The 16,889-nt window shown below is 44.8% G+C and overlaps 1 protein-coding gene and 1 long non-coding RNA gene across 5 annotated transcripts; one reads left to right on the top strand and one right to left on the bottom strand.

Moving 5' to 3' along the window:
- The first annotated feature begins 232 nt into the window (after window positions 1-232).
- LOC308597771 lies at window positions 233-4,471 on the top strand. The gene is made up of 3 exons (XR_014013130.1): window positions 233-768; window positions 1,332-1,451; window positions 3,559-4,471. It is a non-coding gene; the product is annotated as an uncharacterized lncRNA (long non-coding RNA).
- Window positions 4,472-9,475: 5,004 nt separating this feature from the next.
- TIMM10 (translocase of inner mitochondrial membrane 10) lies at window positions 9,476-15,791 on the bottom strand. Of its 4 annotated transcripts, none has more exons than XM_081171307.1 (3): window positions 15,648-15,791; window positions 14,864-14,964; window positions 9,476-9,813 (listed from the first exon to the last, which is right to left on the bottom strand). In XM_081171307.1, exons 2-3 carry the CDS (start codon window positions 14,932-14,934, stop codon window positions 9,612-9,614), a joined length of 273 nt encoding a protein of 90 aa, XP_081027433.1. In that variant the 5' UTR covers window positions 14,935-14,964; window positions 15,648-15,791; the 3' UTR covers window positions 9,476-9,611. The 4 variants fall into 4 exon arrangements, with proteins under 4 accessions (XP_081027433.1, XP_081027435.1, XP_081027434.1 ...); XM_081171309.1 differs by having other exon boundaries at window positions 14,864-14,961; window positions 15,648-15,787; XM_081171308.1 differs by having other exon boundaries at window positions 14,864-14,961; window positions 15,514-15,648.
- Between the last annotated feature and the right edge of the window lie 1,098 nt (window positions 15,792-16,889).

Here is a 16,889-nt window from a genome sequence, read left to right as displayed (position 1 = left end):
GGGTGGCTTGTCCCGCCCGCCCCGGAGAAACAAGCGTGTTGCGCGCCTGGAGGGTCGGAGAGGGCGCGCAGCGGGCGACCCGCGCAAGAAGTGTTGGCCTTCGGGGGAGGGCGGGGGGAGGGAGACGGAGGCGCGTGTTACTTTATAAGGCCATCGGAGTGTGTGTGTGTGTTTCTGTGTTTCCGTGTCAATCAGTCAGGAGGGGGGAAAGAACATGGGACTCGGGGAAAGTGGAGCAAAAGAGCCCCAGGCCAGGAAAAGAAGGAGCGCAACACTTTCCACGTGGGCATCGTCGCCCCAGCCTGCGCGCACACACAGAGCCTCTTGTTCTAAGCGCTTCTCGCCCGCCTCTCTCGCTTTGGAGCAAGAAGCAGCTGGGATATTGTTGGCGCTAGAGGACTGGCTTTGTAGCCAGGGGCAGAAGCGCAGGATTCGAATTCACCACTACCCCAGGCTACGGAGTCGGGACTCCATGTATGTGCATGTATATGTATGTACACACACACACACACACACACACACACACACAATGGGGCTGGGACCGCTGGGTGGCTATGTGAGCGTGTGTGTGTGTGTCCGCTTCTCTCCCCTATGGGGGAAATAAAACTGACCTACCACGCTTTTGCTCCTGCCGCTCTTTATTATGGGCAGCAGCGGAGTAGAATTTGCACTAACGCCTATTACTTTTCATATTGCAGGTGCAGATATGCATCCCTTGGTGCTGTGTGGAAATATGAAATAAGTATTTTCAAAGTAAAAATAAAAGAGGTAAATACTGAAAAGCTTTTCAGAACAAGCTTGCTTAGAAATTCAACCCTTGTCTATCTGTATACCGATGCAGCTGGATTAAATGCATAGGGTGCAGGGAATGTTGCAAGACAGCATGTTTCTAAGTTAACCGTTCCTCTGTGTAACTGAGTCATTGGTTTTTTTATTTTATTTTTTAAAAATCCAACTCAGAACACCCTTGTGCATCCCCTTTCTCTTCTCTGCACACATTCAACCCTATTGGACTGAAGTGCAGGAGCTGAGCTTTGGTTTGAAATAAACAGTTTACCATAGTTTAACTATGTGCTGTGTATAGAAAAACTTTCTTTTGTCTGTCCTAAACCTTCCAACGTTCATCTTCATTGGATGCCCATGAGTTCTAGTGTTAATGCAGGAAAAGATAAAAACTTTTCCCTATCGGCTTGCTCTGCACCATGCATAGATTTATGCACTTCCATCATGTCATCTTTTCTCTAAACTACAAAGCCCCAAATGTCCTCTCCTCGTTGAGGAGTCATTCCCTCCCCTTGATTGTTTTGGCTGCCTTTTTCTGAAACTTCCAGCTCTACAGTATCCTTTTTGAGGAGAGGCAACCAGAACTGTACTCAGTATTCCAAATGTGGGCGCACCATAAGATTTGTATTGTCCAGCTGGCCATGGCAGGAAACAGGATGCCGAACCAGGTAGGTCTTTTGTTTTGCTCCAGGAGGGCTCTTCTTACATTGCTAGCTGGAGGACTTACTTTTTTTGTTTTCAGCCCCATGTTCTAGTTTATCCATGTCATTGTCTAATCCAGACATAGCCAATGCAGTACCTTCCAGATGTTGTTTGATTCTCATTGACCCCAGTTAGCATTGCAGTGGGAATTGTTTTCCAGCCTTGTATCGAGGACATCACATTGGCAACCCCTGGACTGCTGAACCTGGAGTTGTGGATTTGTATTCCTAGCAAACTACAGTATTTTTCACTCTATAAGACGCACCAGACCACAAGACGCACCTAGTCTTTGGAGGAGGAAAACAAGAAAAAAAATATTCTGAATCTCAGAAGCCAGAACAGCAAGAGGGATCGCTGTGCAGTGAAAGCAGCAATCCCTCTTGCTGTTCTGGCTTCTGTGATAGCTGCACAGCCTGCATTCACTCCTTAAGATGCACACACATTTCCCCTTACTTTTTAGGAGGGAAAAAGTGAGTCTTATAGAGCAAAAAAATATGGTAGATGAGCATCCTCCACACTCCTCTGTGCGCATTATTAAAACAGCAAATGGAGCAGGAAGACCCACAACTGTTGCTTTGGAAAACCCCTTGCTCCTTCATTCGCTGCGATTCATTCCTGGCTACATTTTGAGTGCACTTTTTCCGCAACCCGACACATCCCCCCACCTTACAGGAGGCAGCTTTCCAATCCATTCTTCTTTCCATTTTATTTATGACAATGTGATGTGGAATCATGCCAGAAGAGAAATAGCTCAAAGCTCCTCCTGTAATTAAGAAACACAGCCTATTCCAGGCCATTTCAACATCCTGAACACATATAAGATCCTTTGTCCAACCCCCCTCCAAGGGTTCTTGGGTATGCAGTGAAGATGTTAAATGCCTTCGGCCCAAGGAGAAAACTGCTGCCGGATGCAGCACCGGTAGGTAATGAGGACAGAATGCATAAAATAGCTGCTCAAAATAACCTTGAAGCAAGCAATGATGAGTTAGTCCTGTCCAATTTAATTGGAAGGGCAAACGGAGCTGGAAAGAAGGATTCTGGAAAGGGCAGGTCTGGAGAAATCAAGGTAACTGGTTAATGAGGGAGGTGAGCTGGGCAACGGAACTACATGCCCCCATATGCAGACGAGGGTTTTAAAGGTTATAACCAGCAGTGAGTGGCTTATGTACCATATGAATGCCAAGGAAGGCAAAGGAGCCCAAGGGAAGTGGCTCCAGGCCTAATTGGATGTGTATCATGCAAGTCAGCCTGGAGCTTATGGGGCAGTGTTCATGTCAGAGGAACAAACGCAGCTTTGCTTTCCTGCAGCATCGTACATGTGGAAAGTATAGCTGACACAAAAAGCTCTACCTTGTGAGCTACTGAAACCCCTACAGTGGAAAGATAGACCTGCATAAATGGGCCCAGTCAGAGACAAGTCTGGCATTGGGCAGGGTGACATGCCAGAAGGCGATGGGGACTGTCCCATGGCAGACTTACATGCTGGTTCCAGCAACGGGATCAGCTGGGCTGCCGTCACCCCAATAGACCTGTACATTTGGGCTGCAAGGCATATCCTTGGAGTGGAGAAATGCCAGGAAAACAACTTGTTTGAGGAAACCATATAGGAAGTAAAACCAGTTGGGCCAATTAAAAGCAAATTGCAAGCATTGGTGGCTGCAGGTGGAGGCTTCCAAACGAACTCCGCAAAGTCCCTTCCTTTTTGGTACACTTCTGCCAAAATATACATGACAGCAGATTCCAAGAATAGTCCACAGGACAATGTTCTTTAGAAAACTTGGGAGGGTTCCTCCAATGAGAAGATATGTAACCACAGATAAGCTTCTGAAACTTGCCAAGAGGGTTGTTTGTGCTACACCACATTCCCAGTTCACACAGCGGGTGGGTGGGTGCGAGAGAGGATGGTGAGGCCCAGAGTCTAGGACAAAGGGAAGGGAACTTTTCCCAGCTCAAGGGCCGCCTTCTCTTCTGCACAACCTTCTGAGGGCCGCACGTCAATGGTGGGCAGAGTCATGAATATGAATGTTATCCTTTTAACAGTAGGCTTGTTTCTACTTTCTATCCTCCCTCCAGCCAAGCAAGAGGCATTATCAGAGTTCAAAGGCACATTCTGGCTGGGATGCAAAGCAAGGCTAATGGGGGGAGTAGCCTGGAGGGCCTTACGGTTTGATGTTCTCCATCCCACGCAAGTACCTGTATGATCTGAACATGGGCAGGGGGCAAAAGGTAGATTACTATGTATTTTACTGTTTTATTTGTAAGATGCCGAGAATTATTATTTTTTAAATTGAAGTGTGACTTACATTATTTAAACAAAAGTGTGAAAGTAATAATAGATCAAGATTTCCCAGACAACCTCTGGAATAAATAAGCAATTGGACTTCCACTGGATGCAAAAGTCTGGTTCTCTGGCCCCAAATTCAGCTGGTTAATGAAGAGTGTATAAGGGGGAGTGCAGAAGTGGGGTTTTGGAGAAAAGAACAGCAAGCTCAATTCTGGTGCACAAATCCCATCCCGGGGCTCAGCTCAATGTGTTAAAAGCCTCCCTGTTCCTTCTTTCTAAGTGTATTCTCTGCACCCCCCTTTAGAGCAGCGTCTTCTGAAAGACTACATGGCAGCAAGCCCCACTGAGTTCATAGGGAAATGCTGTTTGTTCCCAGGTAAATGCTGAGCTGTGGTCTAGGGCAGCTCTTGTGACCAAGTCAGGGATGAGTTGGGAATTCAATATCTGGAAGGCCACAGGTTCCCAAGCCCTGGTAAGCAGGACTGCAGCTTTTAGCCACTTTTTAGCTTCTGTATTAGTGTTCTAATAAGAACCAAAGTACACCCCCCCCCAAGTCTGCCCTAGACCATGGCTCAGAATATTTGTAATTGATTGCATGTGCATCCTACCTTCCGCCAAAGATATCATGGTGGCATACGTGAGTCTCCCCCTCCTCATTTAACTCTCCCAGAGACCATGACCAGCCCAAGTGCGGGAGGAGCTTCCTGGTCAAGTGGAAATTTGAACCTTGGTATCCCAGGTCCTAGTCCAACACGGTCTAGTCTACACCACACTGGCTCTCCAGGGAAAACAAGCAGGAACTCCTCAGCATTCACATCCATGTAGGAAGCAGCACCTGGAAGTATAACGTTTGAAGTTCACCGCTGCAGAAAATCACGAGGAAGAATAAGCAACAGATTAAGATCCAATACCCCTGAGTCCCGCTGAGGCGGTGAACTTTTCTAGCAGGATGTGAGAGGTCTTGATTTTTTACTAGCTCCCTTAATTGCTCCTGCCACTGCGCCTCTAGCTCCCCCTTGCCCTTTCCAGCCACCACGGGGTGGACTCGAGAGCTCTGCCAAAGCAACGGCCTGGCCCTGTGCAGGCATCAAACCACAAGGAAGGCTTGCCAAATAACTTCCAGCATGTGGTTTTAAATAACTTCTAATTGCTTTAAGCAGCTCTAATTGAATAAGTCACCCTTTGGCTAAACACAGCTGGTATTTAATTAGAAAATGCAGAATGAGGCTGTAAGAAATCAAAGGGGCCCAATTATGAGGTATACTCATAAAAAAATAACAGTAAGAGTGCCTGAAAGTTGTTACTCACACACTGTCGGTAAAAAAAAAAATCAAAAGAAAGAAAAGGCACGTGTTTTGCAATGCCCCCTGCTGGCCACAACGAAAAGCACAGCAAATGTTTAAATCCAGAAACAAAACACTTCTTCACGGGCCATTTGGTTACAATCAGGCTAGAAGAGGGAGGGGCGAGAGTTTAATGAAAAACAGCAGCGTGCCTCCTCCTTTGCAGAGGATCAAAGGGAAGGGAGGTCGGATCTCCAGTTAAAATCATACAGAGAAATGGCTCGAGGGCTCCCAGCGAAAAGCACCAGAGTGGAGGTGGCTTAACAAGCACATCGGAAGAACTAAGTTTTAGCAAATATGGTGAGGGCTGCTGGAAGTTTACCCATTTATTATTCTTTTCTCACATATCCAGTTTTCCAGTGTGTCAGAGTTTCCGCATGGCCTTCTACTCCGAGTGTCAATCTATTAAGATTGACATACATTCTGCTCTTGACAGAGACACAGATGCCGCCCACGCTTATCCCTTCACCAGCATCACCCTTGAACCTCTGCGAAACCCTGTGCCTTACTGCTGCAGGCACAGAAAATGAAATAAATATGAACAAAATCACAATCTTACAGGCTTTAGTTCCCTCTAGCGGTTGCCTTCTGCAATTGCAGACAGCTTCGTTTTTATTTTATTTTTTTGGTGCCTTGCCAACAGCAGTGTGACCACTAATGCTCATTTCATTTCAAATTTTTCATAGTTAAAATTAACTGTGCTAACATGCATAGCCTGCCAGGTAATGTGTGTATCACACTCTACTGAAAACTTCTTTTGAAGAAGACTCAGGACACTGAACCATCTCATTCATACAGGGCTAGGAATTACTTCTGCAGTTAGCTCAGCAGGTGACTTCAGATTTTTATTTTTGGACTTCCCCTGTAGCTTTCCTGACTTGCTTGAATAATCAGAAGTGATTTTCTGTGCTAACAATATTATGTGGCACCCTTGCTCTCCCACTGTTACGGGCAGATGATCTTGCATAGACTATGTGTGTTTCCCAACCGGGAGCCATATGGTGAAAAGTGCATAAATGGGGGGGGGGGCGTAGCACGCGGCTAGGGGGGCACAGGTAAAGGTAAAGGGACCCCTGACCGTTGGGTCCAGTCGCGGACGACTCTGGGGTTGCAGCGCTCATCTCGCTTTATTGGCCGAGGGAGTCAGTGTACAGCTTCCGGGTCATGTGGCCAGAATGACTAAGCCGCTTCTGGCGAACCAGAGCAGCGCACGGAAACACCGTTTACCTTCCCGCCGGAGCGGTACCTATTTATCTACTTGCACTTTGACGTGCTTTCAAACTGCTAGGTTGACAGGAGCAGGGACCAAGCAATGGGAGCTCACCCCGTCGCGGGGATTCGAACCGCCGACCTTCTGATCAGCAAGCCCTAGAGGTCAGTTAAGTGCAGTGGTGGGGTAGCAATGGGTAGGGCTGGGCGAGCCAGAGCTGCTTGTTGCTGCCACGTGCTGGGCCTAACTCTGCAAGGCACAGAGTCCAATCCATCCCAGCGCCTAGTGGATCAGGGCCTTCGGATGTTGCCGAGGGATGCAGGGTCCGTTGGCACTGTTGGCCCGGCTCTGCAAGGCGCGGACTGAAATCCACCACAGGGCCTAGCTGATCGGGGTTGTCTGGTGCTGCTGACTTGCATCTAGTAAATAACTAAGTGTCTACTCAGAAGAAAGCTGCATTGAGTTCAGTGGGCCTTACTCCCAGGTAAGTGGGGGGAGGGCTATAGTTTTATCTAGGCAGCCAGGGCTCCTCCTGATGACAAGATCTTTTTGCATCAGGTCGGTGAGGACCACTTGCATTTTAAAACTCTCCCATATATACAGAACTCCGTGTGCACCTTTTTTTTTCTTTTTCTTTTTTGAATAAATTTTTTTTATTGCTTTTTTTCCAAGGTCAAAGAACATCGTCAACAACATAACAAAAGCGATTTTACAGAAAAAAGAAGAAATTATAAAAGAAAATTCATTTTTCCAGATCTATTTTCGTAGTCAACTGGACTTCCCCAGATCTTCCATCCCCTGCTTTCTTTACAATAAAAATAAACAGCAAATTGATACCTTATTTCATGTGTTTTTGTGCTTTCATTTAGTTATATCATCTGTAATTTATACTTTTCAAAATCATAACTTAATTTCCATCATTTATAGATCTCAATGCTGAAGCATGTTTTTCCCAAAAACTTAGCAAATTCTCAACATTCATATAGCTTATAATGTTTTTGTAGATAGTCCTTAAATTTTTTCCAATCCTCTTCCACTGCCTCTTCTCCCAGATCTCGGATTCTGCCGGTCATTTCGGCCAGTTCCATGTAGTCCATCAGCTGCGAATGCCACTCTTCCAGCGTGGGTAGCTCCTGTGCCTTCCAATGTTTAGCTATAAGGATTCTTGCTGCTGTAGTTGCATATAAAAAGAAAGTTCTATCTTTCTTTGACACTCTCTGGCCCACAATGCCCAGGAGGAAGGCCTCTGGTTTCTTGTGAAAGGTGTACTTAAACACCTTTTTCAACTCATTATAAATCATTTCCCAAAAAGCCTTCACCCTCGGGCATGTCCACCAGAGGTGAAAGAATGTTCCTTCAGCCTCCTTACATTTCCAACATTTATTGTCAGACAGATGGTATATCTTTGCAAGTTTGACTGGGGTCATGTACCACCTGTATACCATTTTCATAATGTTTTCTTTTAAGGCACTACATGCCGTGAATTTCATACCGGTGGTCCATAACCTTTCCCAGTCTTCAAACATAATGTTGTACCCAATGTCCTGAGCCCATTTTATCATAGCTGATTTAACTGTCTCATCTTGAGTATTCCATTTAAGCAACAAGTTATACATTCTTGAGAGCACTTTTGTCTTAGGTTCAAGTAGTTCTGTCTCTAGTTTTGATTTTTCCACCTGGAAACCAATTTTTTTATCCTTTTTAAACACCTCTAGAATTTGGGCATAATGGAACCAGTCTCGCACCTTTCCCTTCAATTTTTCAAAGCTCTGCAACCTCCAAGTATCACCATCTCTTTCTATTAACTCACAGTATTTTGCCCAGCCACTCCCCATGTTACGTAGTTTAATGGCTTTAGCCTCCGTCGGTGATAGCCACCTCGGGGTCTTATTTTCAAGTAAGTCCTTGTATTTAGTCCAGACAATAAATAGAGCTTTCCTGACAATATGGTTTTTAAACAGTTTATGAGACTTTACCTTGTCGTACCACAAGTATGCATGCCACCCGAAAGCATTACTATGCCCTTCCAGATCTAGGACATCAGTGTTTTCTAACAGAAACCAATCCTTCATCCAGCAGAAGGATGCAGCTTCATAATACAATCTTAAGTCCGGCAGGGCAAATCCCCCTCTTTCCTTCGCATCTGTTAGTATCTTAAATTTTATTCGGGGCTTTTTGCCCTGCCAGACAAACTTCGTGATGTCCTTCTGCCACTTTCCAAAACACTCCACTCTGTCCACCCGTGTGCACCTTTTGGACTGTATCTGTAGGTTTCCCCCTCTGTGTCAAATAACTTGGGTCAAATAAGCGTTGTTAACTTTTAATAATACCTGGAAGGTGGATCTTCCTCAGGAGGTGGTGGACTCTCCTTCCTTGGAGGTTTCTAAGCAGAGGTTGGCTGGCCATCTGCCATGGATGCTTTAGCTGAGTTTCCGGCATTGCAGGGGGTTGCAATAAAAAGAGAACCCTTGGGGTCCCTTCCAGCGCTATGATTCTGTTTTTCTGCTTCAACAACATTTCATTATGTTCCTATCATTTTATGTGATTGTATTTTGTTTAAATTATAAAAATGATAAATAAAACATGTTCTATTTACAAACAAAACATTTAAATAGGCCCTTTCTACCAGTACGACCGGGGAGGGGGGCATGAGCATAGCCAGGATTTTTGTTAGGGGGGCAGAACCTCAGATTTTTATTGATTTTGACTTAGTTGGGGGCTGCTGCCCCACCCCCCGGCCATGGGGAGGCCACAGGAAGGAAACCAGGTCAGAAAGGGGCCATGGTCGGGAAACACTGGACTACATTTCAACTCTTTTAGTCTAAATAGCACGTCTTGTAATTGAAGCATTACCTAAATAAGAAAGATTATAAACTCTGCTTCTACCACTGTTCTGCCATTGCAAGAGAGAAGCAAGAAGTCACCAAAACCACCTGTGAAACTGGCTTTTAGGAAAGTGAATCCACCCAGAAGAACGGGATGTGCCAAAAGGCATTCAGTCTCTCTGCAGCCTTCAAATTTATGGGCTGGCACAAGAAAGCTCTATAGGACCCCACAGGTGAAGAGGATCTCCCTTGGCAAGAGAATTGCAGAGTGCCCCCATCTTCCATCAGGCCTAGCAAGGAAGGACGAAAACTCCAGCATACCTGGTCGTTAACAGATAATATAATGTTCAACATTTTATTGGCAAAAGGAGGGATCAACACAGAGTCCAGGCACAAAGTAGGGGAAAGGGGGTGGTAAGCACATGTTGTCCATTATCAAAAGCGTGTGTGTGTATTTGTTTGTGTTACGCTGGCCCGGCCCCCTGCTGCATCCTCTTCATCAGCTCCTCATCCTGCATTGAGAGCTCCGTCAGCTTCTTGCCCATGCGCTCATGGATGTCCAAATACTTGGAGACGCAGCGATCCAGGCACACAGACTCTCCCTTGGACAGCTCAGCCTCCTTGTAGTGTGGAGGGACGCATTTGCGATGGCAGGCATTGGTCATTCTGGGGCACAGCAAGGAAAAAACAGAGCCTGAGCGGAAGGAAGTGGCCATCTTTTGGCTGTTCCGAGCCAGTTTTATTTATATTCAGCTAAAACAAGCACATCACAGTTCTTGCCTAAAAGCTCTCTATCAAAGCCTAAAAAGCCATGATGTTTCTCCCCTACCACCACCCAAATTCTAATGATCACCAACACAGTCATCCTAAAGATATCTATCTGTGTTTTCGTCAGTGCCAAAGTTCTGCAACCTGCCACTTCAAGCAGGAGATGCCACTTTTGGGGCTACCAATGGCCTTGCCTCTGCTGCTCTGAACTCGTGCAAAGCCTGGTGTCCCTTAGGAATTGTACGTAACTCCACAGAACAGAGTAACCCGGTTTATCTCAGTTCCAGACTTCCTAATCTGCCTGACACTCTTGCAAAAATGAGCAGCACCACTTCACTCACCTGCTGCCAATTTTGCCCCAGGATATAGGAATAAAGGACAGTACCTTATTAGTAAAAAAAAAACCAAACACACACACATAAAGCATTCAAATGCAAAACTCTATTATTATTTTATGTATTATCTACTAAATTCATATACTGCCCTTCATCACAAGGTTTCAGGGTGGTTCACAGAATAACCACTACCGAATGTCAATCAGCATCATGAACTTTGGGATTAAAGAAACTTGTTAAAACACCTCTATTTCTCTACTGCAGCAGGTTCAAATCTTCTGTCTGCATAATCTTACCTGTAAACAATTCCACTCAGGCAACTTTCCCATATAAATCCTTGATCACCACTCTAACTTCCTCCTCCTCCTCCTCTGTCTCTCTTACAACCCTCATCATCCTTCAACTGTCTCTCCCAAATGACATCCTTCACATACTGCAGGGAACTTCTGTCAATTAGACTATTTCTTCAGCAGGTCAGGTGTAAGATTCTAAAGCTATAATTCTAACCCTGTTTACCTGAGAGTAAGACCCATTAAATTCAATAGGGTTTAGTTTCTGAATAGACATGGTTAGGAATGTGCTGCAAGTTATTTCCCAAACTTAATATATCTGTTTACAATTCTAACCAATTGTACAAAAACACACGATATTGTCATATCCCATTTAAAAACTAACCGACTGAGCCCTAGGCAATAATTTTGTCAGGGACACACAGTCCACTTCACAGTGAAATGATTAAGACGTACATTAAGGCAGACAAGGAGTGTTTTTGAGTAGCCAACCAGCTTCAGGAACATCTAAGCTGCTACATCCAAATAAACATGCATGCAATCAGTTTGCATGGCTACAGTCCCTCCACACTTACTTGTGTGTAAGCCCCCAGCGAACATTCAAATAAATGTGCATAGGACCAGACTGCATGCCTTCCAGGCTAGAAAAATCTCAATAAATGTTTTTCCTCCAGCTGAAGACTGTGGTAGTCAGTGTCTGCTTGACTCCTTTGCCTTATTTGGTGTCTGAAAAAGATTCCCTGCAACAAAGTGTCTCTGCTCCAGTGTCAAGGCAACAAGCGAATTAAACAGCTGAGCAACTAGAGGGTAAGTACGATCCTTTTATATAAATCATTGGTTTAAACAACACAGTAAGACCACTGTGTGCTAAGAGCTTAATCCTGTAAAACTTAGAACTCAGGAGCTATAAATTCTAGCGGTAGTAAGTCTGTAGAAACCTAGCTTTCATCTCTACTCAAGCAGGGCCGCAGTATAGCAGAAACCTAGATAAAATTTCAATTTTAGAGAGGTGGTATTAAACAACAACACAAAACCAACCTCAGGTTTATGATTCCCCAGGCAACAGAGTAACCCTTAACCATTTTGGTCCAGAATACCTTAAGGACCATCTAATGGCTTAGATTCCTGTCCAATCAGTGAGGAAGTCACTTTGGGGAAGTCACTGTTAATGGTTCCCTAAGGCTCAGATGCAAGGCTTGTATCCACCAGTATTGCCATTAGTATTGTGGGCCCAGTCTTATAGAACTTCTTCCACTTGAGGTCAGACAGGCCCCTTCCCGACTGAACCTCCGAGGACTAAAAAAATAATAATCCAGCAGGCATTTTAATTGTAGTTTGATTGTATAGTTCTAATTTATACTTATTTTTGGATTGCCTCTTTTTAAACTGCTTAGAGAGTATTGTAGGTAAGCAGTATACAAATTGTTTAAACAAATAATACATAAATAAATAACAAAAATAAACTAGTGACAGAGTAAGCCTAGATTTTAAAAAGCAGGCTTAGCTTTTAGATCAAGCTCAGTACAGTATAGACTTCACTTAAAAAGGACGGTAGAAAAGGACAGTATAGAACAGGGGTCAGCAAGTTTTTTCAGCCGTGGGCCAGTCCACCATCTCTCACACCATGTGCTGGGCTGGACTATATGGGGGGGGGGGGGGAATGAACGAATTCCTCTGCCCCACAAATAACCCAGAGATGCATTTTAAATAAAAGGACACATTCTACTCATGTAAAAACACGCTGATTCCCGGACCGCCCGCAGGCCGGATTGAGAAGGCGACTGGGCCGCATCCGGCCTCCGGGCCTTAGGTTGCCTACCCCTGGTATAGAAGCTAATGCACAAGGGCAAGATTCAGCTGAAAGTTTCAGTTCAGTTTAAATAAAACTAGTTCAGGTTTTCAAAGCTAAAGTGTAACTTACAAGTTAAAAACTACGGAGCAATTTGCACTTTAAAAAGCCACAGTACAAGTGCAGTGTAGGACTGCTTTAAGGTTATTAAGTGCAGCATACAAGCTAAAGTCAAAGAATTGGCTTCAGCTCCATATATACCAGTTAAAAGCTATTTTCAGTTTTAAAAGCAAACTTTCACAGCAAGTTAATCCCCACTTAATCACTGCCCACCCTGATAAAAAAAAATATCCATACCCAGGGTGTTAAAATGACCTAAATTCACACACCCCTTCCAAATTCCTACTCACCGGAATTTGAACAAGCCCAGCAGTTGTGTTACAACTTGGTGTTTTTTAAATGAGAACTTCCTGATCTAACTAGCTGCATTAGCAAGTGGGGAAAGCTAGCCAGGGACATAAATCTGGAAAAACCTAGCCAGGGAGCCTGGTCCACAAGCAACAGGAGAGCCCCTGTGGATGCCTCATCAAGGAGTGAGTTCAGCAGCAGGATGAGGTCAGGGCAAAATACTTTGGCCTGCCCCTTAGTGACCTAACATGTCCCAAGCTCCCAAGTAAACAAACAATAAATTGTACAGAATGCCACGCATACAGCTATCTTCCTTTTGGATAAAAGTAATGGATGTGTGCTTAGTAAAATGAGCTCCAGGCCCTCAGTTTGTTCCCTTGAGGGCAAGGTGGATGACCTGAAATAAAGCCAACAGAGGTTGGTGGACAAGGTCTCTGGGGACATGCTGTGTCCCAAGGTGACAATTCCTCTGCTGACATACAGAATGACTCTCTATGCAGGGGTGCCCAAACTTTTTTCAAAGAGGGCCAGATTTGATGAAGTGAACATGCATGAGGGCCGACCAAAGCTGTTGAGCTTTTTTACAATTTTACCCCATGACATATACTGCCACAAGGGACGGATTAAATTGACCAGCAGGCCGGATTAGGCCCCCAAAACGGACTTTGCATATGCTTGCTCTAGGGGAAGGAGTGCACCACTCTGAGCAAGAGGAAAATGAACTCTTAGAATGACCCAGTCATTGGGGTATGAGCTGTTATCCTCTCATGCCAAGGATACACCTTCAGGCGGAGACTGGGGCATCCTGGTCGTGGGTGATTCAATCATTAGAGATATAGATAACTGGGTATGTGACTGTTATGCAGATTGTAGAGTGAACTGGCAGACACTGCTGGGGAGGAGTCAATGGCCGTGGTGCATGTTGGCACTAGTGACACAGAGAAAAATACTTGTGTGATCCTAAAAGAGAAATTTAGGTTGCTAGCTAGGAGGCTTACAGTCAAGAACTTCAAGGTAGCTTTCTCTGACGTGCACAGGGCCAGCTAGACAGGAACAGCTGTGTGGTCTCAATGCATGCATGAAATGGTGGCATCTGGAGGAGGGCCTTGGATTTGACAGGCACTGGGGAATGTCTTTGGATAAGCTGGACCTGTATAAAAGGAATCGGTTCCATTTAAACCAGATTGTTGGTGCTTAAAAACAAAAAGGTGGCAAAGCATATTTTAAACCAATTGTTGAAATCCCCGCCATGTCTGTCTGTCTATCTATTATTATTATTATTACTATTAATTCAATTTAAATACCACCCTTTATCAAAAGATCCCAGGGTAGTATACAACATTAAGAACACATTTTATGGAGCATAATAATAAAAACACAATAAAAGCATAATTTGTGATATAATTTCCCCTGCGCAGGGCCAGCTAGATCATTTAGCAAGCAGCGTCTAGAGCATTTGGGGTTTTTAAATTTAGCTAAGCGGAACATGGTAGAGACTTATCAAATTTTGACTGAACAGAGGAATCTTTTGCCATCTCGAATTATACTGAAATTCAGTGTTACCCAATGAAACTAACATACAGTAGGTTCAGGATAGACAAAAGTAAATATTTTACCCAATAAGGAATTCTCAGACATAAGATGCAATGATGGACACCAGGTTATGACACCTAGATCTGTCAATGACTATGGTTAAATAAAACTTCTATGTTCAACTACAGTACCCCCGCGAGCACCAGCTGCTAGACAGAAAACAGGGAAGGATGCTTTGCCTGTATGTCCTACCTGTAAGCTTCCCAATTCAACCACGTGAAACCTTGATCAGATTTTTTAAAAAGGCAATTCTATGATGTTATCCTGTTTCTATTTTGTGAACCACCCTGTGATCTTTGGATGAAGGGTGGTATACATTAATAATATGTTCTGTACAATGTCTAGTAAGGTATAGGTCCTAAAATAGTACATTTTTGTGGGAGAATAATCTTGGAAAGTCTAGGGTACTTAGAGAAGCAAAACACAAGTCACAGCATACAGTGCCCGTATTGTTTTCATAGCTCTATTGTTTTCATAGCTCTTTTAAATGAGCACCACTGAGGAGTGCCTTCACACTTGTGGTTAGTTGGTACCTGTTGTACATATCAGCCATCATCTCCACTTCCAACTCAGCCGCCAGCTGCTGAGCCCTCACAGGATCCATCACACATTCAAGTATTTGTCCTTGACACTGCTGGAGAACACAAATGATCAGAACCCAAGGACTCTAGTACACACACACACACACACTCAAACACTATCAACAAGGTTGTCACTTAGTCTGTATTTTAGATTGCTGCTCAGTTTTTCGGTGGTCAGGTCCATCTGCAGTCCTGGCAGTAAAAGGGCAGATCAGATAAGTGTGAGCTGGTTTACGCCCCACCTAACAGATCAGTGCTGTGACAAGAGCAGACACTGACCCTCTGCTGACCCACTAGAGCAGGGACAGGGAGCCCTTCAGATAGTCAGTCCATAGCCAGAGATGATGGAAGCTACTGTGCAGCAACATCTGGAGGGCCAGAGGTTCCCTGCATTAGGGGATGTCTGACCTGAATGCAGAAGACCACTGCTTGGGGTGAGGAAATGTGGAAATATGGACCCAAAAAGACAGCACAGCTGCTGCTCTGTTTGCTTTTCAAAATTAAAACGGGCAACGTCCATCCCGCCGGCTCACTGCTTCCCAACCTGACCCTCGCACCGCCCTCATTCCTCACAGCCCGTGTGAACCCCCCTCCTCTCGTACACGCGCACGGAGGGAGCGAAGAGCCCCCAGGCGGCAGCTCCCGTCCTCTCTCCTCGTCCCCCCGCCTGGGCTGCTCTGCCCATCAACTCCCGCCAGTTGGACAGCATATCTACCTCACCACGAGCAACGCTCACCTCCAGCCGCAAATATCAACCGGAAGCACGAGGAACAGGCGCTTCCGCAGCGCGCCTTTCAGGGAAACCATAGAGACTTCCTGGCATGTATAATGCCTTTCTAGGCGGCCTGTTTTTCCTTTTCCCCAGCGAGGGACCATGGCCCGTGTTGCCATAGAGTTCAGGAGGGGGTGATGGACGTTGGGAAGGAGGCGGGATTTCCTCAGTTGCGCTGTCAAGGGATGAGAAGCGGCTACGTCATCGCCCACCGCGGAGGGGCTTCTTGCCTCATGCCTGCATTATTTACCTTGTGTATTATTTAGTGCGTTTCTTGTCTGCCTTTGTCTGGAAACGCAGGCCGAAGGGGAGAGGGGTTGTAAATAAAAATGCATGGAGGATTGCAAAGCAACACAAAGACGCAGCAGTTCACAGGAGGGCTTTTCCCTCCACTTATGTGTTTATTTTTATGAAATCCAGCAAAAGCTGAAAGGTGCAACACACACACACACACACACACACACACACACAATTTCATAATTCATTACAGCAACGAATTATAAGCTGAATTAAATATGCTGCCTTTCAAACATTTGTTTGATAACTGATCAAAAGGAGAGGGGAAACAGTTTGATTTGCATATTTAAATACTCCATGGGTGGTACTCAGTTTTACTTAGAGTAGACCCACCGAACTTGCTGTTGTTTACCTAGCTGGAAAATAATAATAGACTCTTGGGCAGTTGTGAGTACAAATGGATTTTCAACAGATTACTTTCTAAAAAGGAATTGCATGTTTATTTCTATCTTTTCATATTCCAGGAGCTTTAAAGGCTGTGATTGTATGAACATTTATTTGATTATGGCCCTTTAGATTTAGTAGTCTTGCTTCTGAGTAAATATGCACAGGCTTGTGCTGTGTGCTGCCTACTACATTGAACAAGACTTCTCAGAAGGCAAACATTTATAATAGGTTATATAACATGTAACAGTTAGACATGCTTTTGTTTGTTTTTTGTTTGGTCAGCTCCAGAAGCAAGCTTATAATATCTGACCTGAACAATCAAGGAATCAGTCACATAGTTTCACTGATCTTATATGCAGGCTTAAAGAAAAAGCTACCGTATTTTTCGTCCTATAGGGCGCACCGGCCCATAGGACGCACCTCGTTTTTTTGGGGGGGGGGAATGAATAAAAAAAAATTATCCCCCCCCCCGCCGCGGCTGCTGCCCCAAGCCTTGCGCACACCTGCCCGAAGCACGGGGCA

This window comes from Podarcis bocagei (assembly GCF_964188305.1).
Source record: "Podarcis bocagei genome assembly, chromosome: 1".
NCBI lineage: Eukaryota > Metazoa > Chordata > Lepidosauria > Squamata > Lacertidae > Podarcis > Podarcis bocagei.
This window is presented reverse-complemented; position numbering and strand designations above follow the sequence as displayed.

Coding starts and splice junctions, on each gene's coding strand:
- TIMM10 (XM_081171307.1), bottom strand. CDS start 14,934: ATGGATCCTGTGAGGGCTCAGCAGCTGGCGGCTGAGTTGGAAGTGGAG. Junction 9,814..14,863: donor ATGGCTGATATGTACAACAG/GTACCAACTAAC, acceptor GCTGTGCCCCAG/AATGACCAATGCCTGCCATC.